This window comes from Bos taurus, chromosome 4, assembly GCF_002263795.3.
Source record: "Bos taurus isolate L1 Dominette 01449 registration number 42190680 breed Hereford chromosome 4, ARS-UCD2.0, whole genome shotgun sequence".
NCBI classification, from domain to species: domain Eukaryota; kingdom Metazoa; phylum Chordata; class Mammalia; order Artiodactyla; family Bovidae; genus Bos; species Bos taurus.
The window spans coordinates 86,474,897-86,487,627 of record NC_037331.1 but is presented as its reverse complement, the minus strand read 5'-3'; the positions used below and the strand labels follow the sequence as shown (position 1 = coordinate 86,487,627).

Here is a 12,731-nt window from a genome sequence, read left to right as displayed (position 1 = left end):
GTTGCTTCCTAAAATTAATTTTTATTGGAGTATGATTTACTGGAGTTGATTTACAGTGTTTTGTTAGTTTCTGCTATATAGCAAAGTGAGTCAGTTGAAATAACAGATTTACAGTGTCAGGCATATAGTAGGTATTCAACAAATGTTAATCTCCATCCCCTTCTTAATTACTGGTAGGGATTTTCTATTTGGGCTTCCCTGGGGCTCAGTGGTAAAGAATCTGCCTGCAGTGAAGAAGTCATGGGTTCTATCCCTGGGTTGAGAAGATCCCCTGGAGGAGGGTATGGCAACCCACTCCAGTATTCTTGCCTGGAGAATCCCATGGATACAGGAGCCTGGTGGATGAAAGTCCATAGGGTCACAAAGCATTGAACACAACTGAAGCAACTTAGCATGCACCCATGCATTTTCTATTTAGCTTGTAGAGGGAATGGTCTAACAACCACTTCACTCTAAGAAGCAATTGAATACAGTTGAGCTTTTACATGTAGTAAGACAGTTGCTTCCACTGAGGAGGCCAAACATGAAGCAGAATCTTCTATCAAAATTGAAAAATTGGTGTAAACCTTGTAGGGAAAAAAACCAACATCTATGCAAACTACTTACCAGTGTGATCATAAAAGTTTCTATTCCAGAAACTAGGATGGAACCAGAATTTAAACAACCATGCTGTAACACCATGTTCACACAAATCTAGGAAGACTTACTGAATATGTAAGAAAGGAAGTAAGTTGAAGTTTTGGGGAAGAATGAAGATGGATTTCAAGAGATGAGGGGGATGTAAAGGAAAATAAAAGGGAACAGATGTAAATAATACATGCTGTAAGAAGATGGAAGAAACATGATAATTGCATAGGAAAATAAATAGGTATACTTGCCCTAAAGAAAAGAGCCAGACACCTATTCAGGGAGGAGAAAAAGACAATAAAAGGAGAGAAGAAATAAAAAGAAAGAATCCAACTAACCTTTTATCAGCCCCCAGGGAGAATGGCAAGAGAGGAACAGAAATGTTAGGGAAAAAAAAAGAGTCTAAAGAAAATCCCTTTTGGCTAGTAAATTCACATAAAGGGGATCTCAAGTGAAAATAGAACTACGAATACAAACAATGACAGAAAACATAAGAACAAATTTACAGGCTATGAGGTCTGAAGAAAGGACTGGATTAAAACATGAGTTTATTTTGTTCAAAAGAAACAGATGTCATTAATTGCATTTAAGCTGGAGTAGTTAAACAATATGTATTATCTAACACAAGTCTCACGTCCTGATACAAAGGTCCTGAAACAGATTCACTGAGGTTCACTGTCAGAGAACTTCAGGACACTGAATTAAAAGCACTGCAATGATAAGGTCAGAGTTGAGTGAAGGATATACTTACAGGCAACAATATTTATGTATCGGTTCTTGTGCTTATTGTCGGGGTGATTGGAGCTGTCTGCTGTGATACCTAAATCAACAGTACAGCTCTGCACCTCCTGTAAAGAAATTGCATGGGTAACATTTTAATACACATCCTTTCAAACAAAGTGCCTTAAAATACACTAAGGAAGACAACAAACAAAACAATCTATCAAAAAAAATTTTTACATGTTATATCAACTATTTCTTGGCTATAAGAAAATGCAGTGAAATAATGCCTTACCTGGTAAAACTCTTTCAGTGTCTAATGAGGGAATGAATGCCAAAAAAGTAAAGAAATCAAATTCCACAGCACACGACAAATGAGAAAAAAAAGTGTTCATATTAGGTTTACAATGGAAAACCATGATCATGCAATAAATACATTTGTCAAATACTAACACAACAGAATGTTTCAAACAGTTGCATGCAAATCAAAATTTCTAACAGTTTGGTACCTTAAAATCATGTAAAAGGAAAAAAAGCACTTTTAAAAGGGGACAGTGGTATAATAACATGATGAATTTTTAAAATGTTGATGAGAAAAACCACATATTTGATGACACATTTTGACATATGAGTCAGATTTGCTAATATTCAAATACAATTGTATTTGATCATGATAGAATTAATTGAAACTGAATTAGTGATACTTTTTTTGTTGTTGATTTTGAGTAATTTTAAGACTAAACAGCATCCTTAATTAGGTGGTTTGTAACAGATTTAGAGTTGTCAACACATTAGACATCTCCTAAAGTTTTTTATCATATATATTATGTCTTTGGAAATAAAATTTAAATAGTATAACTTTCTACATACTTAATTAGTAGACTTCTTATTAATTAAAATTAAACCTCAATGAGTTGAGAAAAATTATTCCTGCCATTTAGCTTTTAAAAAGAATTAAAATCCTTCTAAGGTATATCTTCTATCTAAATATATTAGTTTGGAATTTTCAATTATTTAGTACACATTAAGATAATAACATGAAAGCCTTATAATTTTTGAGAAAATATACAATCTAAATATAAATCTGATTCATTGGCAAAATGGCTCAGCCCTTTACTAAAGAAGCATCCCAAGGCCTCTTGTGCAGCAAGTCATTCTGATTCTAAATTTAAAAACAATTTAATATATGACCCACTTAAAAGGTACAGAATTACTAATTATTAAGCTACTTATTAAGTTAATAAAAAGCTTTCTTCAATCAATGAGTTAGGAGCAATGGAATTAAGAATACACTTTTTGAGTAAAAGTGTAAGGTTATTTTATTAATTTAATCATCATGAACTGCCTAATACTATTTAAAATGATTTATGATTTTATAATTATGAAAACTGTGTATCTACTTTTGTATTTATGCTATCAGCAACTTTTACAATAAATTGTCTATTTTTCCTTATGGATTTTAACATCTTGAATGTTAGACCCATCCTTAACATATTCTTCTTTTTGCAACTAGGATTTTGTTTGATCGATGCCTGATAGTTTCTGTAAATTCATATTGCACCACCTAGTAACCTCTGTTATGTTAGGAAAAAATAATTTGATGTTTTAAAAATATAATTCTTCATATTATTCCATTTTATTTAGTCACCTCATAGTACTTTCTTATTCAATACAACTATGACTTAGATTTCTTTTAAGATTAAATTAGCTGGCTTTTACTGTTTTTAATTTAGTGAAAACATATATTTCATTTATCTTTCCTTTGGTATTTTAAAGCTTTCTAGTCTCTGTCATTTTCCTTCCATAACTATGCTCTTGGGGATCTGATTCATGGGAAGAAGTTGCGGGGTGTATTAGGTACTGTGGTATAGCCTCTGATCAGGGTCAGATCTCAAAGGGCTTCAAAGAGGGACGTCGATTGAGTACTTGGAGAGGCTGAGGTTGGGCTGGGGAGCCCCTGATTTCTAGACTGGAAAGGACAAGAGTGTTAGATTTCAATCCCAGCCCTGCTATTTGCTTGAATGCTCAATTGTGACTCCTTGCGACCCCATGGACTGCAGCCTGCTAGTCTCCTTTGTCCATGGGATTTCCCAGCCAAGAATACTGGAATGGATCGCCATTTCTTTTTCTAGGCTATCTTCCTGACCAACAGATAGAACCTATATTTCCTGCATCTCCTTTTTTTTGCCTTTTCATACTGTTCATGGGGTTCTCAAGGCAAAAAGACAGGACACTGAAAGATGAACTTCCCAGGTCGGTAGGTGCCCAATATGCTACTGGAGATCAGTGGAGAAATAACTCCAGAAAGAATGAAGGGATGGAGCCAAAGCAAAAACAATACACAGTTGTGGATGTGACTGGTGATGGAAGCAAGGTTCGATGCTGTAAAGAGCAATACTGCATAGGAACCTGGAATGTTAGGTCCATGAATCAAGACATATTGGAAGTGATCAAATAGGAGATGGCAAGAGTGAACATCAACATTCTAGGAATCAGTGAACTAAAATGGACTGGAATAGATGAATTTAACTCAGATGACCATTGTATCTACTACTGTGAGCAAGAATCACTTAGAAGAAATGGAGTAGCCATCATAGTCAACAAAAGAGTCCAATATGCAGTACTTGGATGCAATCTCAAAAACAACAGGATGATCTCTGTTTGTTTCCAAGGCAAACCATTCAATATCATGGTAATCCAAATCTATGCCCTGAGCAGTAATGCTGAAGAAGCTGAATGGTTCTATGAAGACCTACAACACGTTTTAGAACTAACACCCAAAAGAGATGTCCTTTTCATTATAGGGGACTGGAATGAAAAAGTAGGAAGTCAAGAAACACCTGAAGTAACAGGCAAATCTGGCCTTGGAATATGGAATGAAGCAGGGCAAAGGCTAATAGAGTTTTGCCAAGAGAACGCACTGGTCATAGCAAACACCCTCTTCCAACAACACAAGAGAAGACTCTACATATGGACATCACCAGATGGTCAACACTCAAATCGGATTGATTATATTCTTTGCAGCCAAAGATGGACAAGCTCTATACAGTCAGCAAAAACAAGACCGGGAGCTGACTGTAGCTCAGATCATGAACTCCTTATTGCCAAATTCAGACTTAAATTGAATAAAGTGGGGAAAACCACTAGACCATTCAGGTATGACCTAAATCAAACCCCTTATGATTATACAGTGTAGGTGAGAAATAGATTTAAGGGACTAGATCTGATAGACAGAGTGCCTGATGAACTATGGACAGAGGTTCGTGACATTGTTCAGGAGACAGGGATCAAGACCATTCCTAAGAAAAAGAAATGCAAAAAGGCAAAATGGCTGTCAGAGGGGGCCTTACAAATAGCTGTGAAAAGAAGATAAGTGAAAAGCAAAGGAGAAAAGGAAAGCTATAAGCATCTGAATGTAGAGTTCCAAAGAATAGCAAGGAGAGATAAAAAAGCCTTCAGTGATCAGTGCAAAGAAATAGAGGAAAACAATAGAATGGGAAAGACTAGAGATCTCTTCAAGAAAATTAGAGATACCAAGGGAACATTTTATGCAAAGATGGGCTCGATAAAGGACAGAAATAGTATGGACCTAACAGAAGCAGAAGATATTAAGAAGAAGTGGCAAGAACATATAGAACTGTACAAAAAAGATCTTCATGACCCAGATAATCACGATTGTGTGATCACTCACCTAGAGGCAGACATCCTGGAATGTGAAGTCACGTGGGCCTTAGGAAGCATCACTACAAACAAAGCTAGTGGAGGTGATGGAATTCCAGTTGAGCTATTTCAAATTCTCAAAGATGATGCTGTGAAAGTGCTGCACTCAATACACCAGCAAATCTGGAAAACTCAGCAGTGGTCACAGGACTGGAAAAGGTGAGTTTTCATTCCAATCCCTAAGAAAGGCAATGCCAAAGAATGCTCAAACTACCGCACAACTGCATTCATCTCACATGCTAGTACGGAGAAGGCAATGGCAACTCACTCCAGTACTTTTGCCTGGAGAATCCCACAGATGGAGGAGCCTGGTAAGCTGCCGTCTATGGGGTCACACAGAGTCGGACATGACTGATGCAACTTAGCAGCAGCATCCACACATGCTAGTAAAGAAATGCTCAAAATTCTCCAAATCAGGCTTCAGCAATATGTGAACTGTGAACTTCCAGATGTTTAAGCTGGTTTTAGAAAAGGCAGAGGAACCAGAGATCAAATGCCAACATCTGCTGGATCATCGAAAAAGCAAGAGAGTTCCAGAAAAACTTCTATTTCTGTTTTATTGACTATGCCAAAGCCTTTGACTGTGTGGATCACAATAAACTGTGGATAATTCTGAAAGAGATGGGAATACCAGACCACCTGAGCTGCCTCTTGAGAAACCTATATGCAGGTGACAGAAGCAACAGTTAGAACTGGATATGGAACAATAGACTGGTTCCAAATAGGAAAAGGAGTATGTCAAGGCTGTATATTGTCACCCTGCTTATTTAACTTATATGCAGAGTACATCATGAGAAATGCTGGGCTGGATGAATCACAAGCTGGAACGAAGATTGCTGGGAGAAATATCAATAATCTCAGATATGCAGATGACACCACCGTTATGGCAGAAAGTGAAGAAGAACTAAAGAGCCTCTTGTTAAAAGTGAAAGAGGGCAGTGAAAAAGTGGCTTAAAGCTCAACATTCAGAAAACTAAGATCATGGCATCTGGTCTCATCACTTCATGGCAAATAGATGGGGAAACAGTGGCTGACTTTATTTTTGGGGGCTCCAAAATCACTGCAGATGGTGACTGCAGCTATGAAATTAAAAGACGCTTAAGTTATGACCAACCTAGACAGCATATTAAAGAGCAGAGACATTACTTTGTCAACAAAGGTCTGTCTAGTCAAGGCTATGGTTTTTCCAGTAGTCATGTATGGATGTGAGAGTTGGACTATAAAGAAAGCTGAGCACTGAAGAATTGATGCTTTTGAACTGTGGTGTTGGAGAAAACTCTTGAGAGTCCCTTGGACTGCAAGGAGATCCAACCAGTCCATCCTAAAGGAGATCAATCCTGGGTGTTCAGTGGAGGGACTGATGTTGAAGCTGAGACTCCAATATTTTGGCCACCTGATATGAAGAGGTAACTCATCTGAAAAGACCCTGATGCTGGGAAAGACTGAAGACAGGAGGAGAAGGGGATGACAGAGGACGAGACGGTTGGATGGCATCACTGAGTCAATGGACATGAGTTTGAGTAAACTGCGGGAGTTGGTGATAGACAGGGAGGCCTGGCATGCTGCGGTTCATGGGGTTGCAAAGAGTTGGACAGGACTGAGCGACTGAACTGAACTTCCTGCATCTCCTGCTTGGCAGGCAGATTCTTTACCACTGAGCCACCTGGGAAGCCCCACCCTGCTATGTACTAAGATAAGATACTTGAGATAGGGAGATTATACTATATTATCCAGGTGAGCTCCAAATGCCTTCAATCCTAAATCCTCATAAGAGTGAGGAAGATGGAGATTACACATTCATAGGTGCTAAGTCCATTCAGTTGTGTCCAACTCTTTGCAAGGCTATGGATTGTAGCCCTCCAGGCTCCTCTATCCATGGGATTCACCTGGTAAGGATACTGGAGTGGGTTGCCATTTCCTTCTCCAGAGGATCTTCGCACGTCTCTTAGACTGGTTCTTTACTACTGGCACCACCTGGGAAGCCCATGCTGTTTACTGGTTGTTAATAATTAACTTTTGTTGAAGATGCTTTCATCAATATGATTAGATATAAAAACAAATAACTTCCAGAATTGGGTGAACGTTGATTGTAGACGTATCTAGTACCATGACTGACATGTAGGGAGTGCTCAACGAAGGTGACTTTATGCTGTGGTTTTTACTGGTAACTGTTGGCTGAGGGCACACTATTCTGAAAAATCTTATTAACTGATAATTCAGTGGGCCTTGATAAACTTGCAGTAAATTTCCCTGTGCCTACCATCTAAGAGTGTTTTACAGACTACTACTAGAAAAATTTTCAGTGATTGTGAAGTTCCAATGTTTTTTAGAAATGCGTATTTTCTTGAGAAGATGGGACTTTACCTTGGGTAATATTTATTATGCCTTGTATAATAAGCGTTTTTGCATTTACACTTTTGTAATCCTTATAGGTAGGAGTTTGTATGTACTTTGGCTCAAAATTATGAAATTTACTAGTTTATTATAATCTATATGGTTTAGAAAATTAAAAGGAATCAGTGTTACCAATTCAGATTAAAAAAAGAATACTATAGTATTTTTCTGATTTTATGGGAATTAAACATGGTTTTGTGTTTCCAACTAGTACAACTGAATTTTAAAATGGAAAACCAATTTGCTAAATTATATAACTATCACACATATCCTAAACACATAACTGATTATGGAAATAATAATTTCACTAGAATGGAAATGGTTTCAATTCAAGAAACAGCCTATTGGTGAATTTCAAAAAATTACTATTTTCCATACTGTTTAAAAGAGACATATTAAAATCATACCTCAAATTCTTCAGTAAACCCACTACTTGCATGTAAGTCTGCAACATGCTTTGGAAAGTGCTTTATTGGAATTGCTCCAACATCATCTAAGTGAATAAAAAAAATTAAGTTGGAAAGGATAACTCAACAGAAATAAATGTGCCTCTCATTTGTGGGGATTTATAAAGAGCTTCCTTCTAAAACAACTTCAAAATTCAATTATTCCTATAATCTCAACTGAATCTATGTTCAGAGAAACAATAAACAACAATTATCAGTTTTCCCTACATTTACTATTAATCATAACCTGCATTTTAGAATTCTGATTTGATCAGGAATCTTTTCCTTTCATACACTAAAGAGAAAATAATTAATTTTCAATGTTACGTTATAAAAAACACCCAATGGACTGCATCGCTTTATGGTTAATTTTCTTTAACATGAGTGGGAGTTGCCTGTCAATTCTAGGGGGAAAAAATGCAGAAATAATCTATTTTCGATTTTACTATGGATTTAACATAATATATAGTGCAATTTCAGTTTTATACAATTGTACGGTTTAGAGTCTCTCCATTAAATTGTCAGATGTTTACATTTGAAAATATTTTTTCTTTTTCTCTATAAATAATAGAAAACATTTATATGCAGACTATTCATTAAGTATACTGTCAAGAACCTTTGGGACTTTTAATCTGTAAAATTTCAAGAATTCTAACTTGAAAAAAATGCTATGTAAACAAAGTCACTGGACCTGTTAATTAATTGTGCAGGGGCCAATTTTTTTACCTGTTTCTGTCTTTTCTCTTTTTTCCCCCCTGGAAAGGCTTTCTTAGATTAAACATATTACTAGTTCACAGTGTGCAACTTCACAAGTGATATCTCTGACAAGGAAACATCAAACACATTTCACTAGAAACAGTTATTTACATCAACAGATGTTCAGCATCTAGGCCATTTAATATTTTTAAGCTTCAGTTACCAAGAATTTGTTGATTTAAAAAAAAAAATTAGAATCCATCTGTTCTCTTTCAGATAAGTGTACCTGAATACTAAAATTGAATTAGCAAGTTAAGCTTAAGAAACACTAGACAAAGGTGTAATTCCACCTTCACACCTACAGAAGCACCTTGCCTAGAAGTAGCTTTTATAATTAGATAAGAAAACAGAAATAACTTGTCACATCTAAATCATTAGTCCTAAGCTCTGTCAAACCCATGGATATTCCTCAGCAGAGCTAACCTCTTTCCATGAGCAAATTGATTACTTCTCACTTGCTATCATGTCTTCCAGTAATTTCTTTTACAAATTGGTCTGCAAGTAGGTGAGACTAGCTTATCTTTTTATTTTCTGATTTCACATGAACGTATGCATATGTTGGGGGTGCTCAAGAGTGCATCTTTGAGAGCTAAGCAGACAAAAGGAGGAGATGCCCTTGATCACCATTCTTCTGAGAAATAGGACAGGGGGTTCTGGATTTCCTGGACAACCCAATTTTGGATTATTTTATTTATTGTTAATAATAAACTGTGTTGGACTTTAGATAATGTTAGAGTTAATTTGCTTACCCATGCTGACAGGGTATGTAGGAGAGGTATGTTTGACAATGAAGGGAACTAAACCCAACAGATAACTGAGAGCAATCAGTCTCAAAAATTCTAAGCATGTTAATAAGAAATGGTACTGTACTAAAAGAAAGGACAGAATTTTAATATAAACTGGAAAAGCCAATAAAACACTGGTGGTTAAATACACAAAGTCGATAAAAGAGGTGAAAGAGCAAGACAGGTCTAACTCCTACGTCTGTTGAAAATTACAATGAAAATGCTTCTGTTTTATTTTTCTGTTTTTTAAATCGCATGAGACTTCAGAAGATAACATCCTGTAGAATGTGCACCTCAAGCAGTAACATACGGCGTCTCAGACAATTTAAAAAGAGACTTCTGTACAAAGACACGGAGAGGAATGTTTGCTTTTGCTTTCCCTGGTCTCCTTGTCCTTGTATCATCCTCTGTCCTCCTGTTCTTCTTCCTTAATTCCCACATGTCTAGACAACTTTTTGTTGTTACCACTTTTCATCCTGAAATGTTATAAAATGTTAATTCAACAAGTGTCTGCGACCTTAGTGACAATGTGATTTCCAGAGTCAGTGAGAGTCTTAAAGTGACTCCTGTTAATTCTTGAATATTGTTAACTAGGTAAGTTCTGATAAAGCAGTTGATGCTTCCCAGGTATTCAACGGTCTGACACTTTTACTTCACATATTTCAGGCAACCACACTTTCTTTGTGCTCATGTTTCTCTTCTACCTTCACTATTATATAGTTTCTTTATTTTCCCCTAATGTAGTTAAGAAAACTTTTCCCACATTCACTCAGATAATCAGAAAGAAATTAAAGTTTATTCTTATTTTTGTGGGTTTTGTCCTGTCCGTCCTTACTGCATTGATTTAGTCTGACTTTTGGTGTTTAGATATCCACTAAAGTAATTGAAATGAGTAAAAGTCAGCATTATTCCTTACTAATATATTATTGCTATAAATATTTATGTTCTTTAACATACAACATCTGAACAACTATAAATTATTTTGTCACATCACCTGTATGGTTAAGAATATTCAAAATTAACAAGTTAAAAACCTGAATGCCTGATACATAATATTTTAGGCAACACAGACATTTACTAATCTACATTATAGCATTTGCAAAGTACTTCAATAAGGACAAACCTTCCAACATCATGCTTTTCATTTAACATCTACCAGCTACTCCGGGTCACACTTTAAGCTATTACCTGAAATTGGAAAGATAGGTGTTGGAGGTGTGGATATTACTCGAGGGGACGTACTGTCCTCTAAATAAAAATGTGCAGTCTGGAAACATTTCCTGGAAAGAAAAGAAGGCAATTTATACTACTAGCTGGAATGGACAAGAAGACAACTTCTGAGATGCTTAAAAATTAAGACAGAAATCTTCAGAATTAAAAAACATAAGTGGAAATCTATCACCTACTTTTACAAAACACAGGTATTAAAGAATTTTACAGCCTCCAAATTTATCTCAGTTTTACCTGTTCCAGATGCGAAGAGCGAGCAGGTATCAGACATGCTATAAGCAAAGGTAACACTTGAACTTGCAGTTGGTGCCAAGGAGTAGGATAGCTCAATACCCTAGCTGCTCTTCTACTGTTGCTGTATAGTGGAAAAGATAGCCTATCCAAAGCTATTTTTCACTCAATATTTAAAGGATCATGCCGTTCTGAGGCTATTCAGCTGCTAGCAAAAGTTAGCAAGGAATGACCAGGTAGAAGTGAATTTCCACTATGGTAACATTTTGATGAAAAAAGGCAGCTTTATATTACAAGTGTGACACTGTCGTAAGGACAAAACGAAGTGAAGAAATAATGAGCGTGTAACCAAAAACAGGGGTGATTTTCTCTCCAACAGATGCTAGCCTTGATGAGGGTTTTGAGAATGAATATATTTGGAATCAACCACAACTATGACCTACAAGGTCACCTGAATCTATTTTCATTTAGATAATAAGAGTAACATCTGGTAAGAGCTCATGCAAACTATTGAGAAGAGCAAAGAACCAACTGCTGCTATAAACTAATGCAAACTATCATTAATTAAAAAATGTAGATAATTAAAACTGCTAATGACACTCTTTGATGTGGGTCATTTAATTTATTTGAAGCATTACTCATAAGTGGTTAAGTTTAAATGGAAAGATCTGTTTGAGTGAAAGTGCCAATCTCGTTTTTCATTTGAAAAATCCAAGCAACAAGATACTTATCCTAATGAACTTTAACATTTGTTCTTATATGACACACTTCAATTGTGATATTTTCTTTCAATAATCAGTTCTCTGCATAAAATTCTTCAATGGTTTCCCACTGGAATAAGAACGATATTCCATTATTTCAGCAAGGGCGGTTAGACCCTCTGTAACCTGGTTCCCCCTCCATATCCCCACCAGCAGTCTCATCTCTTATTACTTCTTCTGCAACCACTAGGCTCTAACCCACTGGTCATCCCTTTCTCTTTCCAAGAAGTCCTGCAATATTATCCCAGGGTTGTGGTTCTTGGTGTTCCCTCTGGCCACTTGCCTCTTTCCCATCACTTACACATTGGCTTAAATGCCACTTCCTCTGAGAGTCCTCTGACCACCTAAGCTATTAATAAAACTATAAGCCCCTCTGGCTAAGTCACTATTCTACCCCTTTTTTGCTTGTTTTATGGCACTTATCACTCTCTGAAATACTTTATTTATACATTTGTTTATTCATCGTTCATAATTTTAGTTGGTCGTCCCTCACCAGAATGTAAGTCCCCCAAAAGCAAAGATCCACGTGCGTGCTCAGTCGTGTCTGACTCTTTGCAGCCCTATGGCCTGTGGCCCATCAGGCTCCTCTGTTCATGGAATTTTCCAGGCAAGAATACTGGAGTGGTTTGCCATTTCCTTCTCCAGGGGATATTACTGACCCAAGGATTGAAGCCACATCTCCTGTGTCTCCTGCACTGGCAGGCAGATTCTTTACCACTGAGCAACCTGTGAAGCCCAACAAAAGGCAAGACACTTGGTCTTAATGTAGTGTTAGTCCTCATAATAATGTCTGGCGTGTTATAGGTGCCCTGGAATATTTGTTCAATGAATTCACTGCCATAGGTATCAATAGTACAAAATTATATAGTTTATTTATAACTCTAATGTCACAAGTTTAAAAACAAATCCAAAGGTAATGATGTGCACAGCAAAAAAAAATAGCTATCTGCTGTGATAGTATAATCATAATCAAACCTGTGAGAGTACAGATAATTGACAGAACACACGAATGTCTTCGACAGGGAAGAGGTGATGTAGGAGGAAGACAAGTGCATGTACCA

General features: G+C 36.6%; 1 protein-coding gene across 7 annotated transcripts in view; it reads right to left on the bottom strand.

Moving 5' to 3' along the window:
- The window catches only part of PTPRZ1 (protein tyrosine phosphatase receptor type Z1), a 209,875-nt gene that overhangs the window by 23,438 nt on the left and 173,706 nt on the right, over window positions 1–12,731 (bottom strand). For 4 of the 7 annotated variants that reach the window (XM_010804404.3, NM_001192272.4, XM_024990491.2 and 1 more), the window contains exons 14-17: window positions 10,637–10,728; window positions 7,869–7,954; window positions 1,643–1,663; window positions 1,379–1,475 (exon numbers count right to left, since the gene is read on the bottom strand). In XM_010804404.3, coding sequence (XP_010802706.1) covers window positions 1,379–1,475; window positions 1,643–1,663; window positions 7,869–7,954; window positions 10,637–10,728 — 296 coding nt within the window. The remainder of the gene's footprint in view (window positions 1–1,378; window positions 1,476–1,642; window positions 1,664–7,868; window positions 7,955–10,636; window positions 10,729–12,731) is intronic. The other 3 variants (XM_010804405.3, XM_024990492.2, XM_010804403.3) reach the window with 1 other exon arrangement.